The following is a 17,617-nucleotide window of genomic DNA, read 5'->3' on the forward strand; positions in this document are numbered from 1 at the left end:
CTGTGCTTTTTAACTTGCACATCCCTAATAATGATTTTCAGCGTTTTTTATGTATTCATCATCTTTAACTTTTCTTTGATGGAATATGTATTTTTATGGGATTCTCTTACTTTTCAGTTATAAGAATTTCTTTATTTCAGATGCAAGTTCTTTTTCAAATGAATCTTTTGCAAATATTTTCTTTCAGTCTGTATTGCCCTTTTGATTTCCTTTCCAAGTTCCCTAAGGGGTAATTTTGTTGCATTCCCCTCCATATTCCTAAAAACAAGGCCACAACAGTGTTAAACATTGAAAATGTTCAGTAAATTTCAGTTCAACGAATGGGACAAGATGTAATTCTAAATATTTCAAGCCAAGAACATGAAAGGTGACTGCATTTTCAATTTGCCAATAAAAAAAAAAAAGCAATCTCTATCAAAATACCAACAGCATTTTTCACATTATCAAAACAAATAATACTAAAACCTGTATAGAATCAAAATACATCCCCAATGCCCAAACAATCTCAGGAAGGAAGAACAAAGCTGGAGGCATCACAATCTTACATTTTAAGATACACTACAAAGCTATGGTAATCAAAACAGTGTGGTGCTGACACAAAAACACATACTGAGAAGTGGAACAGAAGAAAGAGCTCAGACATAAAACCCACACTTCTATGGCCAATTAATCTAGGACAAAAGAGGTAGGAATATATGATGGGGGACAGACAGCCCCTTCAATTAATGGTGCTTGAAAGCTGGACCACTACACATCAAAGAATAAAACTGAACCACTTTCTTTCACAATAAGCAAAAATAAGCTCAAAATGGATTAAAGACCAAATGTAAGGCATGAAATCAAAAAGCTAGAAGAAAACATAGGCAGCAATCTCCTTGACATTGTTTGCAGCAACAATTTTCTAGATATCCCTCCTCAGGCAAGGGAAACCAAAACTAAAATAAACCACTGGAACTACACCAAAGTAAGTTTTTGCACAATGTAGGAAACCATCAACAAAACCAAAAGGCAACTTACAGAAGAGGAGAAGATGTTCCCAAATGGCATACCCAGTAGGGGATTAATATCCAAAATATATGAAGAACATATACAATCCAACACCAAAAAAGTGAAATAATCCAATTAAAATATGGGCAGACAACCTGAATAGACTTTTCCCAAAGAAGACCAGCAATAAAGGGGCACTTGCCTGGCTCAATTGGTAAAGTATATGACTCTTGATCTCAGGGTCATGAGTTCAACCACCACTTTGAACATGGAGCCTTCTGAAGAAGAAGAAGAAGAAGAAGAAGAAGAAGAGGAGGAGGAGGGGAAAGAAGAGGAGGAGAAGGGGAGGAGGAGAAAAAAATGATGACAGATGGAACACAGACACATGAAAATATGCTCAACGTCCCTAATCATCAGGGTAATACACATCAAAACCACAAGGAGATATCATCTTACACCTGTCAGAATGGCTAGAATCAAAAGGCAAGAAATACAAGTATTGGCAAAGATAGAGGAAAAGCAACCCTTGTCTACTGTTGGTGGTGCAGCCACTATAGAAAACAGTACGGAGGTTTCTCAAGAAACTAAAATAGAAATACCATATGCTCCAGTAATACCACAACTGGGTATTTGCCCAAAGAAAACGAAACACTAATTCAAAAAGATATACACAACCTATGTTTACTGCAGCATTATTTGAAAGAGCAGCTGATGGAAATAATCCAAGTGTCCGTCAATAGATGAATGGATAAAGATGACGTACTATATGGAGGCAATGCAATATTATTCCACCACAAACAAAGAATAATATCTTGCCATTTGTGATAACATGGACAAACCGAGAGGTTGTTACACTAAGTAAAATATGTCAGAAGGAGAAAGACAAATGTCATATGATTTCACTTATATGTGGAATCTAAACAAAACGTATAAACAAACAGCAGAAAGACTCACAAATATAGAGAAATGATAGCTTCTAGAAAAAAGGGGGAGAGGGAAGGCCAAATGAGTGAAAGGGAGTGGGAGATACGGGCTTCCAGGTATGAAATAAATGGAATAAATGTCAGGAGAATAAAACATAAAACGCAGGGAATATAGTCAGTAATTGTGGTGACATTGTGTAGTGACAAATGGAATTTACGCCTGTGAGCACACCCTAGCGGATAGACTTGTGGAATCACTGTGTTGTAACCGGAAACTAATTAACATTGTGTGTCAACTGTACTTCAATAAAAAAGTAATAAAAATGATTTTTATAAAGTTCTCACCAGAAAAAAAGATAAGTGTGTGAGGTGATGGATGAGAATGGTGTAATCTCGTCACAATATATAAAGCGAATCAAGTCATCATGTTGTACACCTGACCACTGCACAATGTTATATCAAGGATCTCTCAATAAAGTAAAAAAATTTTTTAAAATAAAATAGTATGCTAATTAAAATAACCAGTCACAAAAGACACTTCATTTATACGAAATGCTCAAAACAGGCAATATATATGACAAAAAAAGCAGACAAAATGCTGACTAAGGCTGGGAAATGCAGAAAATGAAGAGTTCCATTACAGAGTGAAGGTTTCCATTTGGGGTGATGAAAGTGCTCTAAAATTGATCACCGGAGCGGTTGCACAATTCTGTGAATATACTATGAACCCCTGAACTGTACACTTTAAATCTGGCACTTGTACGGTATGGAAGTACATGTCAACCAAATTTTTATGAACAAAACAAAAACATCTCTCGGGTCATCATAACCAGAAAGATACTTTTCCTGTATAATAACTTTCATTCTTGTGTCAAGAGGACTGCAGTCACCTCGCAGCACCGTCCTCGAAACTCTTACAAATATATATTACGTAAGACACATGACTTGCACCTTGACTCTTAGCTAGATGATAGGACTAAAATCATCAAACAGACATTACACACATTTGCATACAAACAAAGTCGTCTACTTTGGCTTTTTCCACTTGCCATCCAAATGCTCGGACAGTTCATATAATGTATTTACTTTGAAAGATAGGAGTTAAATTATAACTTCCTGATTGATGCTCCTCGGATATAAGTGCAAGCAATGGCAGAAGAAGGCAGGGATTTCAGAAGAAGCAGCGCATCCCCCAGGATGTCTATGAAATGGATTTCAGTGCTTCTGGGGCTACAGCTGAGCTGTTACTTTAGCTCTGGGAGTTGCGGGAAGGTGCTGGTGTGGCCCACGGAATACAGCCACTGGATCAATGTAAAGACAATCCTGGATGAACTTGTCCAGAGGGGTCATGAAGTGACTGTTCTGACATCGTCAGCTTCCATTCTTGTTGATCCGAACAAATTATCTGCTATTAAATTTGAGATTTACTCTGCACATTTATCTAGAGGTGATTTTGAGGCTTTGTTCATAAAACTGCTCAACATTTGGATATATGATATGCCAAAAGATTCATTTTGGACATATTTTTCAGTAATGCAAGAAATTTTTTGGGAATTTTATGAATGTGCTGAGAAGCTCTGTAAAGATGTAGTTTTGAACAAGAAACTCATGACAAAACTACAAGAATCAAAATTTGATCTCGTCCTTGCAGATACTATCATACCCTGCGGTGAGCTGCTGGCTGAGCTCCTTAAAATACCTTTAGTGTACAGTCTCCGTTTCTCTCCAGGCTACGCATTTGAGAAACACAGTGGAGGACTTCCTCTCCCTCCATCCTACGTACCTGTTATTCTGTCAGAATTAACTGATCAAATGACATTCATGGAGAGAGTAAAAAATATGATATATGTGCTTTATTTTGACTTTTGGTTCCAAACAATAAATGAGAAGAGTTGGGATCAGTTTTACAGCGAAGTACTAGGTAAGTCATGCTTTTCATTAGTAACATGAAGTCCTAATTCTCCTAGTGCTGGGGAGGAGAGTTTGTAGAAGTACTAAGAGGGAGGAAATTTGTCTTTTAGAAGTAAAATGATGACACGAAAGTATAAAATGATCTCTCAATCTCACAAACACATGCAAAGACTTATATGACAGGGCCAGTTAGAATCCCACTGTCCATTATGGGTACATCACACTCTAGGGAGTCAATAACTGACATTAGAGCCCTGAGGAATTCTTGAACCAATGACATATCCATTCCATGTGTTTGTTTGTAATAGCTTTAAAAAGGGGTTTCTGTGGTTTGCTTTTTAATTTTTTCTCAGTAAAGTATTTTATCCTTCCTTGTTTATGAAATACACACTGAAAATATTACTTATGCTATGCTTTACTTTTTTAGAAGAATTTTAAGTCACAGCATTTTGAATCACGATTTCCTATATAACCCTCACCCCCCCACAGGCATAAGTTTCTCCATTATCAACATCCCCCATCAAAGTGGTACATTTGTTGCAACTCATGAACCTACACTGACACATTATTATCATCCAAAGTTCATAGTTTACATAAGAGTTTACTCTCAGCTTGGTACATTTTATGAGTTTTAAAAATTTATAATGATATGCATCTACCACTATTAGAGTAGTTTCGCTGCTTTAAATTCTTCTCTACTATATTTATTTTCTATATATCCATTTTATTCCACTTTTTCCATGTTAAAAAAAACGGCATTAGAAATTTCACTATCTTGATGAAAGCAGACATGTCAACTGAGGAGTCATATATTTCTAGTACAACTGTCTATAGTGTTGAGGATATTATTCCCACTTGTTTCTTCAGTTTCCTTAGTTAAGAATTAAAGTGTTGGGATGCCTGGTGGCTCAGCGGTTAAGCGTCTGCCTTTGGCTCAGGGTGTGATCCCGGGGTCCCGGGACAGAGTCCCACATCAGGCTCCCTGCATGGAGCCTGCTTCACCCTAAGCCTGTGTCTCTGCCTCGCTGTCTGTCTCTCATGAATAAATAAAATCTTTTTTTAAAAAAGAACTAAAGTGTTTACATATTACCTGAAAGAAATTTTAGGATCAAGGGAATAACTTGCTGAGTTGTAGAAATTAGACTGAGTATTCTAGGGAAAAGTGTTTCCATTGGTTAATTGACAGGGGAGCTCAAATAATTGTTTACATTTGCATCTGTCACTTTCGCAGCATTTCAGAATAAACAAATGCATGTTTAATTTGACAGTGGCTTAGGTTTAATAATGTTTTATGACTGTGAATACCTCCTTCATAATTCCTTCACCCCAGCCAATTAGAAGGCTATGAGATACAATGGCTATGTTAGACTCAGGAATCTATAGTATGAAGTTTCTAATGATTACATATTCTTTCACCAGGGCTTATAAATCCTGTTTTTTTTTAATTTTTAAAAGATATTTATTTATTTATTTATTTATTTATTTATTTATTTATTTATTCATGTATTTATTTATTTATTTATGAGAGACACACAGACAGAGAGAGAGAGGCAGAGACACAGGCAGAGGGAGAAGCAGGCTCCATGCAGGGAGCCTGATGTGGGACTGGATCCGGGTCTCCAGGATCACACCCTGGACAGAAGGTGGCGCTAAAACGCTGCGCCACCGGGTCTAAATGGTGATTAGATTTAGAGTGATTTAGAGTCTAAATCTTATTGAGGGGTGCACATACACGTTAATAGTTCACATTAAAAAAAAAAAAAAAACTATGTTACTGCCCTAAAGGCGTAATGCGCCACCATTAAGAGTGCACGTTCTATTTCCATACTTGTGGAAAATATTCCAGCTGTGACTTGCAAATATTATTTATTACATAAATATTATTAAGCTCCAAATATTAACTAATTACAATGGTCAATACAAGCCATACCCCCCAAAAACTCACAGTTTTCTTGGAAAATCTAGGATCAAGGGAATAACTTGCTAAATTGTAGAAATTACACTGAGTACACGCGGGAAAGGTGTTTCCATTGGTTAATTGATGGGGGGGCTCAATAGTTTACATTTGCATCTGTTACTTTTGCAGAATTCAAGAATAAATAAATGCATGGTTTATTTTCATAGTGGCTTAGGTTAACAAATTGTTTGGTTGTGAACGTACTACTGTGATGCAAGAAATGAGTCTTATACTTTATCTCTCATATTTGCATATGATCAATATATATGCAAATGTATATATTTGCATCAATACATGTTTGTATCATATATGTGTCTGTTAGCAAACTACAAACACTTTTAAGCCTTTTTTCTAACTAGTCAAAACTCCTTTCAGAAGATTCCATAGTAAATTCACATTCCATTATTCTCATTTCTTCTAAATGCTTGTAGTAGAAGTTGCTTGTTATGAGTTTTTTTGCTTCTTTATTTACTGCTAGTTTTCTACCACGTTTTAATTTTCATTCCAGGATAGTTAACAGAGTGTTATATTGCTTTCAGGTGTACAATATAGTGATTCAACACTTCCATACATCACTCAGTGCTCATCATGAGTTCACTTCTTAATCCCCATCACCTATGTTACCCATCCCCCACATTCCCCTCCCCTCTGATAACCATCAGTTTTTTTCCCTACAGTTAAAATCTATTTCTTGGTTTCTCTCTCTCTTTTTGTATTTTGCTTGTTTGGTTGGTTCATTAAATTTGACATATGGGCAGCCCGGGTGGCTCAGCAGTTTAGCGCTGCCTTCAGCCAGGGTGTGATCCTGGACACCCAGGATCGAGTCCCACCTCAGGCTCCCTGCATGGAGCCTGCTTCTCCCTCTGCCTGTGTCTCTGCCTCGCTCGCTCTCTCTGTGTCTCTTATGAATAAGTTAATAAAATCTTTAAAAAAAAATGCCTATGCATGTCTCCTGCCCATTTTTTAAATGTGTTATTTGTTCCCTGGGTGTCGTTGTTGAGTTTGATAAGCTCCTTATAGATGTTGGATACCATCTCTTTACTGAAAATGTCATTTGCAAATACCTTCTCCCAATCTGTAGGTTGCCTGTCAGGTTTGCTGATTATTTCCTTGGCTGTACAGAAGATTTTTATCTTGATGAAGTGCCAATAGTTCATTTTTGTTTTTGTTTCCTTACTACCATCGATATATCTAGTAAGAAATTGCTCTTCTTGAGGCCAAAGAGGTCACTGCGTGTTTTCTTCTCCTGGATTTTGATGGTTTTCCTGTCTCACGCTTAGGTCTTTCATTCCACCTTGAATTTATTTTTGTGTATACTATAAGAAAGTGGTCAAGGCACCCCGGGTGGCTCAGCGGTTAAGCGCCTCCTTCAGCCCAGGGCATGATCCTGGAGACCCTCCCACCTTGGACTCCCTGCATGGAGCCTGCTTCTCCCTCTGCCTGTGTCTCTGCCTCTCTCTCTCTCTCTCTCTCTCTTTGTCTCTCATGAATAAAAAAATAAAATAAAGTAAAATAAAATAAAATAAAATACTAAAAATAAAAATAGAATAAAAAAGGGATCCCTGGGTAGCGCAGCGGTTTGGTGCCTGCCTTCGGCCCAGGGCACGATCCTGGAGACCCGGGATCAAATCCCACGTCGGGCTTCCAGTGCATGGAGCCTGCTTCTCCCTCTGCCTATGTCTCTGCCTCTCTCTCTCTCTGTGACTATCATAAATAAATAAAAATTTTTTAAAAAGGATAAAAAAATAAAAGAAGACTAAAAAAAAATGTGGTCCAGTTTCATTCTTTTCCATGTTGCTGTCCAATATTCCCAACACCAAGAAACTGTCATTTTCCCATTGGATATTCTTTCCTGCTTTGTCAAAGATTAATTGCCCATATAATTGTGGGTTCATTTCTGGGTTTTCTATGCTCTTCCATTGATCTATGTGTCTATTTTTGTGTCACGACCATACTGTTTTGATCATTATAACTTTGTAGCATGACTTGAACTCTTGTATTGTGATACGTCCAGTTTGGTTGTTTTTCTTTTTCAAGATAGCTCTGGTCATTTGAAATCTTTTGTCGTTCCAACAAATCTTAAGATCGTTTGCTCCAGTTCTGTGAAAAATGCTGTTGGTATTTTGATAGGGATCACACTAAATCTAAAGTTTGCCTTGGGTATTATAGACAGTTCAATACTATTCTTCCAAGTTTTGTGCATGGAATGCCTTTATCCTCAATTTCTTTCATCAGTATTTTATAGTTTTCAGAGTACAGGTCTTTCACCTCTTTGGTTAAGTTTTATTATTTTTGGTGCAATGGGAAACAGGATAGTTTTCTTAATGTCTCTCTTCTGCTGCATTATTAGTACATAGAAATATAACAGATTTCTGTACACTGATTTGTATCCTGTGACTTTACTGAATTAGTTTATCAGTTCTAGGACTTTTCTGCTTAAGTCCTCAGGGTTTTCTATATAGAGTATCATGTCAACTGCAAATAGTGACAGTTTTATTTCTTCCTGACCAATTTGGATGGTTTTATTTCTTTTCATTGTCTCATTGCTGTAGCCAGGACTTCTAGTCCTATGTTGAATAAAAGTGGTAAGGGTGGACATCCTTGTCTTGTGCCTGAACTTAGAGGAGAAGCTCTCAGTTGTTTCCCTTTGAGTATGATGTTCACTGTGGGTTTTCCATTTTAGCCTTTATTTTGTTGAGGTATGTTCCCTCGAAACCAATGTTGCTGAGGGTTTTATCTTCAATGGCTGTTCTACTTTGTCAAATGCCTTTTCTGCATATATGGAAATGATCATATACTTTTTATCCTTTCTCTTATTTTTTTTTTAGCTTTCTAAAGATTGATTGGTTGATTGATTGATGATAGACACAGAGAGAGAGAGAGAGGCAGAGACACAGGCAGAGGGAGAAGCAGGATCCATGCCAGGAGCCCGAGGCAGGAATCGATCTCGGGACTCCAGGATCACGCCCTGAGCCAAAGGGAGGCGCCATACTGCTCAGCCACCCAGGGATACCCATCCTTTCTCTTATTGATGTGATCTGTTTGTTTTTTCCCCTTCAGGAAGACCCACTACACTATATGAGTTAATGAGGAAAGCTGATATATGGCTCATTCGAACCTACTGGGATTTTGAATATCCTCACCCACTCTTACCACATTTTGACTTTGTTGGAGGCCTCCACTGCAAACCTGCCAAATCCCTGCCTACGGTACCTGATTCCTGTTTCTTTTGCTTTGTTTCCTCTGGGCCATTTTTGTAGCTTAAAAAGATCATTCCTCAACAATGGTTGTGTGCCCCAACAATATCTGCAGGCAAATCTAATGTTTCCTTGCTGTCATTCCAACTTTACACAATTCCTCATTTGAGATTCCAAGGTTTGACGACTTAGAGCATTAACAGGTTTAATTAATATATGAGAACATATGTTTTCCGCCACACACCAAGGCCAGACAAAATCTCAGTAAACCTGAGCACAGAGAAAGCTACACTGTGTATATAATGAGGACCATGAATTCTGCATATTTAATAAAGACCAAATAACTCCTACCACTTATATCTGAAAAAATCCATAGTATAAAATTGCAAAACTACACTCTTAGCATATAAGGTGAAAATCTTCATGAAAAGAGCAATGATGTAATAAGATTTAGGTTGATATTGAACCTTCAAGACATAATTGAAAAATAAGCATCCCTTACTGAATTACTTGATGGTCTCTTCATCATGCTGGATGTCTACTAGAGGAATGAGCCACTGTGATTACATCTACCCTTGCCCAGATTCCACAAAAGGTTAGATAAATAACCTTAATCATATATAACTACCTAATGAGTCTGTTAAACTCTGCAAAGGGTCTGATTACCCTGAAACTAAGATCTTATTCAATGGTTAACCTAATATCGATTTTGATTGCAAAATATTTAGGTGTATATGGTAACTTTCTCAAGGTCTAAATCCTGATGTAAAACTAGCAAAAGTTCTATTCAGTCTAACACAAGTGTCCATCAACAGATAAATCCATAAACAAAATGTATTTACACACAACGGAATATTCGGCCTAAAATAGAAGAAAATTCTAACACCTACTCCAAAGTGGCAAAGCTTTGGGATATTATGCTAAGTGAAAGTGGGCAATCATAAAGACACAAATACTGTATGATTCCCCTGATATAAGGTATCCAGATCACTCAAGTTCACAGAAATACAAAGTATAATGATGGTTGATAAAGATGGTCAAGGAGGGGGGATCAGTGGGTGGCTCAGCGATTTAGCGCCTGCCTTTGGCCGAGGACCTGATCCTAGAGACCCGGTATCGAGTCCCAAATCGGACTCCCTGCATGGAGCATGCGTCTCCCTCTGCCTGTGTCTCTGCTTCTCTATCTCTGTTTCTCATGAATAAAAAGATAAAATCTTTTAAAAAAATAAAAAAAAAATAAAGATGGTCTATGAGGGAATCGGTAATTGTTATATAATGGGTACTGAGATCCAATTTAACAAGGTGAAAAAGTTCTGGTGATTAGTTGACCAACAGTATAAAATATACACACTATTGAACTGCATACTCAGATATCGTTAAAATGATAATTTTTATGTGTAGTTTATCACAATAAGAATCAATATAGGCATTACTCTAATAATTCTTGATGATATTTGATATCTATCTTTAATTGAAGAAAAATTTTTAAAGATTTATTTATTTATTTATTTATTTATTTATTTATTTATTTATGAGAGAGAGAGAGAGAGAGACTGCACATCGGGTGGGGGAAGGGAGCAGAAGGAGAGAGAGAACACCCAGGAAAGTCCCCTCTGGGCACAGAGATAGACCCAGGGTTCAATCTCACAATCCCGCAATCATAACCTGAGCCCAAATCAAGAGTCGGATGCTGAAACGACTGAGCCTCCCACGCAACCTCATAGAAATTCATTCAGTGGTGTTTGCTATGCTGTTTCTCCTTTTTGATGGAGTTAACTTTTTCTTCACAGGAAATGGAAGAGTTTGTCCAGAGCTCTGGAGAAAACGGTATTGTGGTGTTTTCTCTAGGGTCAATGGTCAATAACATGCCAGAGGAAAGAGCCAATGTGATCGCATCAGCCCTTGCCCAGATTCCACAAAAGGTTAGATAGAGTATCTTAATTGTATACAACTACTTAATGAGGCTGTTAAACTCTGTAAAGGGCCGGATTACCCTTTCCTTCATGACATGAACATCATTATGATAGCTCCAATTTACCTCAAACATGAGGAAAATATAAATGGCAGATGCTAAGTACTACAGAAGTTGTTTTGACAATAACTTTGGCATTAACATTGAGATTGGAGAGAAATATATTTAGGACGTGCAGAGTAAAGCTTGGTATTGTAATGTGTCCTGGGCAGGTATAGCAATCACCAAATTCTGTCTGTCATTCTTTCCTTTTCCTTACAAGATCTGCATTCCTTTCAAGATTTCCAAGGGCACTGCCTACCTCATAGCTGTTCTCAGAAAGGAGTTAAATTTCAACAGTTATGTTAAAGAGGAACTGATAAAAGTCTGAAAAGCACCCTGCAGTTTACCCTTATCAGATAATCCAGGTTTCTCTTCCTTCCCCTAAATTTTGAGATAAGCCTCCTCAGTGTGCTGTTCAGAAAAACAATCACCAAACTATGTCTAGGCTTTCCTCCAGCCAAGATGACTTAGAAAAAGAGAAAAATTGACATGACTGATGAAATGGGCCCTATTACGAGTGAAAGAGTAAGATCAATGAAAAGGGAGAAGATGGGTCCACTCCTCAAGGTGACCAAGTGCTTATTAATATCTGGTTCCAAAGGACTCTAACTTATCAGAATAATAACTGCTCCCGATTAAGGAAGGAAAAAGAAACGTATTAAGGAGTCAACCGGAAAAAAAGTCTAGCATGGGAAAGTTTCATATGCCTCTTTCTACATAAACTACAGTAGTAAATTCTTTTCCAATACATAGAATGCACCTGGCATATTTGGGTATTTGTGAACTACTTTTCGGTCACTGTAATAGTTTCTCCTTATGCTAATTTTTGCTTACCATCGCAAGTTACTTTAACATGCATATAGCAAATATATACTACCCAGTGTAAACTATAATCCAGTTATGAGGATTGCTGGGAAATTCTAAAATCAGAATCTATTTAGTACTGGCAATGGAAATTGCTTGGGCATAGATTTCATATCAATCAATGCTGTCAGTGCTTTGTAGTGCATCACTGAAATGTCAACAACCAGTTCAATAAAACTTAGCACCACTACACTTTTGGAGTTTTTTTGACACGTATACTGTTATTTCTGAAGTGCCAACAGGCTTTTCTTCCCACATGTAAAGAACTGCCAAACCAAGAAATACTAATAATATTCTGCATTCATGTAAAAAAATTACCTTTTTCTTGGAAGTAGTGCCTAATCATTAGTAATGTGAAAGAAGTTAAACGTACTAAGGAGAAATTATTGATAGTAATGAATAACTATTAAGCAGAATTACTTGTTTCTCACAAGCAGCAGATTGCACATTTAGCTTTTTTGGGTATCAAAACATGTAAAACTCAAATAAAAGGACTTATGGAACAAGTGGCTATGAACAAGTGGATATAAGGGAACGTCCTTCTGTATCACTTAAAAAGATGTAAATAGGTTGGTATTACATTGGAAGATGAAAGCAATGATAATAGACAAAGGTGTGGATTTTAGTAATTTCCTATTCGTTTGCACTAGAATTATAGTAACTGCCTAAAATTTCTGTAATGCTTGAATTTGTCCTTGATAATCTCATCTGTTTAATACTCATGTGTGAAATATTATGATTACATTCATACTTGCTTGAATATAAAAATAAGTAACAAAATGGGGGTATTCTTACTATACTAGGGTTTTAGTAGTCTCATTTTTAATATCTTTTGTCCTTGTTATTTATCAGTCAATGAAAGGAGTCTAACTAGATCATCTCTTAATTTCTTTAAAATGTTCACAAGCTATAACTTCAAAGTTCAACTCATGATATAAGGTATTTTTCTTTCTTAGGTTCTATGGAGATTTGATGGCAAGAAACCAGACACCTTAGGGCCAAATACTCGGCTGTATAAGTGGATTCCCCAGAATGACCTTCTTGGTAAGAATCTGGAAAATATTGAACTGAAAGGAACTCTAAACAAAATGATAACAGTTAATCAAAAAGCAGTCTGATTGAGCATTTACTACTCAAAAACTCAAGACTAAAACTTAACTTTCTTACATATATTTTGCAGACCTAGAGGGAAAAAGATAAGCTACAACAGTTGGCATGTTGTTATACACAGTCCCATTCCTTAGGGCCGGAATCAAAGTACCTGTATTTCAGCTGTAATTACTGCTCCCACATAATTTGTTACTAACTACCTAGAACATCGCTCTGTCTCCGAATTTTCCCACCTTATTCCTATCCTTTCTCCTTCTGCATGGGTATTCAGTGCCAATGAAAAATAATAGCCTCTCTTTTATTACCAGTGACCCTACATTTTCTCTAGAAAAATACCATAATCTTTTCCATGAAGTCACAACACATTTCATGATAAAGTGCTATCTTTCCTTCCCCTGATTTGAGCCACCAGCATCACACTTCCTGCTGCCTTGACACCCTACATGTGAAACTCAGTGACTTTACTGTGCCTTTAAGAGAATATGTTCTAACATGCCACCTGCCTTTCTTTTTTTTGCACCCTTTCCCTTTTTTTGGTGATAACCAGAATGTTATCGTTCAATTTGTCTGTCCAGCAATCTTGTATTCATTTTTCAAGTTACAAGCACCACACCAATCTTCATTTACCTCTCCAGCACATTTATGTGCTTCTTGCGCTGAGAGCCAAAAGACATTTGAATGCTGTTTCATGTTTATATAATAACATATGTCTTATGTTGCCCAATTCTCATTTGATTTCTAAGACTTGCAGTTAATAATGTGCTGAGATTCATCCAATCCTAGGTCATCCGAAAACCAAAGCCTTTATAACCCATGGTGGAACCAACGGCATCTATGAGGCGATCTACCACGGGATCCCCATGGTGGGCATTCCCTTGTTTGCCGATCAAGCTGATAACATTGTTCACATGAAAGCTAAGGGAGCAGCTATCAGACTGGATTTCAGCACAATGTCTAGTGCAGACTTGCTCGATGCATTGAGGACGGTCATTAATGACCCTTCGTGAGTATTACTTTTTTTTTCAATAGATGGAATTTATCGATAGATTCTTCAGTCAACGGTGGCTGGGAGTTTCCTCCCATTCTTAAGAGGCTAATTTGGAAAGAAGCCAAGTGATAGAACGGATCTTAAATCTACTTTTATTTTCAACCAGACATTTATTTCACAGTTGCATTTAAATCCCTTTGACTTAATGGGCAACCAAGTACTGCAACAATTTTCTACATACACAAATGCAAACTATTATAGAGTAACTGTAAGAACATTTCAAAGTTCCTATGATAGAAACCATAGAATGGGGATCCCTGGGTGGTGCAGCGGTTTGGCGCCTGCCTTTGGCCCAGGGCACGATCCTGGAGACCCGGGATCGAATCCCACGTCGGGCTCCCGGTGCATGGAGCCTGCTTCTCCCTCTGCCTATGTCTCTGCCTCTCTCTCTTTCTCTCTCTCTCTCTGTGACTATCATAAATAAATAAACATTAAAAAAAAAAAAAAAAAAGAAACCATAGAATGAAAGAATGAAGAACTTGAAGTCATGTAAAGTGACTCAATTCAGTACCAAAATTTCCAAAGCTATAAATCTCTTTTTCCTGAAACATTGATTTTGGTTCTTATTGTTAATATATTTTATAATATGTAATTTGTGTACCATAAAACTAAAAGTATAAAACTCAGATACGTGTAGTGTATTATGGAATTATGAAACCATCACCATAATCTAAGTTTGGGACATTTTCATTAGCCCAGAAGAAATCACATACGACTGACTTAGGAGTTTTTGCCCATTACTCTTGCCTCAAGTAAACATCAATTTACTTCTGTCTCTACAAATTGCTGTGTTCTGGGTGTTTCATACAAGTGGGATCATATCAGTTATGGGCTTTTGCATGTGGCTTCTTTCATTTGGCATGTTTTTGAGTTGCATTTGTGTGGTAGTTTTGTATTGCTGAATGATAAATATCCTATGGTATGGATATGCTACAATCTATCCATGTATCAGTTCGTGAACATTTGGGTTATTTCCACATTTAGGTATTATAAATATTGCTACACATTTATTATGTGAACAAAATTATTCACTTCTTTTGGGTAGACATGTAGGAGTAGAATTTTGGGTAGACTTCTAGGCCACAGATTATCTCTATGAGGAGCTGCCAAATTGATGTCCAAATAAGTTGCACTATTTTACATTTCCACCAGCTAAGTATGGGAGATTCAAGTTCTCCACATCATTTTCAATACTTGCTATCATCTTTTTTATTACAGCCATCCTAGTGGGTCTCTCCTTGTGGTCTTCATTTTCATTTCTCTTACAGCCAAAGTTACTAAACATCTTTTCATGTACTTATTGTCATTCACATATCAGAAATACTGAAAAATGTATTATGGGGAGAAAATGGTAGAGTTACTACATAATAAAAATACCTTAAAACAAGAGAGAAAGGTAAAGAAATATAAGGCAGGTTGGCCAAATAGAAAAGAAAACAGACTAAGACAGTAGATGAAAATATCAATATGCCAAGACATTAAATCTAAACAGACTAAATAATTTAAAGACAAAGATTGTCAGAACACATTTTTTTAAACTATATGCCAGTTATAAGACATGTTCAAATAGAAATGCACAAAAAGATAGTAAGTACGAAGTACGCAGAAAGATGTTGGACCCATGCTAATATCAGACACATTAGTCCAGAATCACCAACAAAAATAAAGAGAAGTATTTCATAATGATGAATAGATTGATCTTTCAAAACAGTACAAATTACCAATTAGTGACGCCTACTACAAAAAACATCAAAATGCAGTAGAAGTGGGCCAAAGAACAAACATTCAAATTACAGTCATAATATTGAATGTTTAAACATCTTTCTCAGAAACATAGAAAAATAAGATCAAAACAAGGGAAAAAAGATAGCAAGATAATGGAAGGGAGAAATACCTAAGTGTCTTGAAGGACACAATTTAAAAATGCAACCCATATGACATATATATGTATATATATATATATAATATATATATATAAAACAGAGAATACCCATTTTTCAAGAATGGAATAGATACTGGAATTAACTGTACGTGGGCCATAAACCAAAAGGAATTTTGAAAAATATAAATCATCAAGAGCACACTGTTCAGCTCTACTGGGATTCACTTAGAATCATCAAAAAGAAAGACAACTGAAACCTCTCTACATTTTGGAAATTCAGCAATATACTTCTACATAACTCAGCCAATAAAGAAATCCTACTCATAAATACACCTCTTCTCCACAATTCCACTTCTACATATATACAAACACATGTACAAACATGTAAATCAAAAGATACAAGATTTTTATGGCAGCATTGGTAGTAATGGCCAAACGGTTAGTAACACAAATGGCTATTGACCGTTAAATGATGAAATCACCTGCGGTATTGCCAAACAATGGAATACCATACAGTGCGAGAAGTAACCAACAACTCTGACACAAAAGACAAAAGGAAATGAGTGCTCACTTCATATTCTAACACATAAATAATAAAAACTAATGTATGATGACTGAAAGGATCAGGGCAGACGGGGTGCTTCTGGGTAGCTTGTGACACCCCATACCAATATCTTAGTAGTAGGTACATTATTACATCCACTTCACAATAATATTCTAGCTGATTTTGAATGTATGGGTATTCCGTGAAGACTATTCCTCTCAGGGAATTCTTTGGTTTGGCAAATTAACTTCCTTTCAATGTCGGCATCTTTACGTTTTTCCCTTAGGTACAAAGAGAATGCTATGAAGTTATCAAGAATTCACCACGATCAGCCTATAAAGCCCCTGGACCGGGCAGTCTTCTGGATCGAGTATGTCATGCGCCACAAAGGAGCCAAGCACCTGCGGCCAGCTTCCCATGACCTCACCTGGTTCCAGTACCACTCCTTGGATGTGATTGGGTTTCTGCTGGCCTGTGTGGCAACTGCTATATTTGTCACCACACAATGTTGTCTGTTTTGTTGTCGGAAGGTTGCAAAAACTGGGAAGAAGATAAAAAAGGAGTAGTCGTATCTGAGGTCTCCAGCTGGTCTGCCTCCTAGACGGGCTCCTCCGGTTTCTGCCAGCAAGGAGTTATGATGCAAAGTTCCCTTCCCTGTGAAGAAACGACTCCTCACAACTTAGGTTCTGAGATCAACATCTGCTCTCAAGGGATTTATTGCCTGTTTAAGAGTCAGAAATATGTCATGCCAAGAGAAAAACTGGCAAAATAAAATTAAATTAAAATAAAACTCTATGGGAATTTACAGAAACTTATTATTCTAAATGAAAAGTTATCCCCCTCCAAAAATTACTGAGCTTACCTGTGTTTCCAACATTGGGCATGAATATCAGAACATTAAGTAGGCTAAACACAATGTCACTGTTACTGTGCAAATAAATACTCAGAATATTTTCACTTCATTTTGGTGCAAAATTTGTCATTTCTTCCTTTGCTAGAGAAACTACAGATAGTTAAAGTTGTATAAAATGACTTTTACATCCATTTTGTTTTGGGTGACCACTAATTCTCCTGGGCTTTTATGGTGTACCCAGCCTGAGCATCACTCCTTACCCTAGGACATGGCAAGTTGATGGCCTTCAACCACCTTGTCAGTATCCTGTGCAATGTCGGTGAATTT

At 37.0% G+C, this 17,617-nt stretch overlaps 1 protein-coding gene across 1 annotated transcript; it reads left to right on the forward strand.

The window, feature by feature from the left end:
• Positions 1–2,952: 2,952 nt before the first annotated feature.
• LOC119874462 (UDP-glucuronosyltransferase 2B31) lies at positions 2,953–17,399 on the forward strand. The gene is made up of 6 exons (XM_038556227.1): positions 2,953–3,831; positions 8,839–8,987; positions 10,766–10,897; positions 12,810–12,897; positions 13,747–13,966; positions 16,724–17,399. Exons 1-6 carry the CDS (start codon positions 3,060–3,062, stop codon positions 17,001–17,003), a joined length of 1,641 nt encoding a protein of 546 aa, XP_038412155.1. The 5' UTR covers positions 2,953–3,059; the 3' UTR covers positions 17,004–17,399.
• Positions 17,400–17,617: the final 218 nt, after the last annotated feature.

This window comes from Canis lupus, chromosome 13 (genome assembly GCF_011100685.1).
Source record: "Canis lupus familiaris isolate Mischka breed German Shepherd chromosome 13, alternate assembly UU_Cfam_GSD_1.0, whole genome shotgun sequence".
NCBI lineage: Eukaryota > Metazoa > Chordata > Mammalia > Carnivora > Canidae > Canis > Canis lupus.

Excerpts from the sequence above, each read along its gene's own strand:
- LOC119874462 (XM_038556227.1), top strand. The coding sequence starts at position 3,060 with ATGGCAGAAGAAGGCAGGGATTTCAGAAGAAGCAGCGCATCCCCCAGG. Across the intron at positions 3,832-8,838 it reads GTTTTACAGCGAAGTACTAG|GAAGACCCACTACACTATAT; the intron begins GTAAGTCATGCT and ends TTTCCCCTTCAG. Across the intron at positions 10,898-12,809 it reads TTGCCCAGATTCCACAAAAG|GTTCTATGGAGATTTGATGG; the intron begins GTTAGATAGAGT and ends TTTCTTTCTTAG.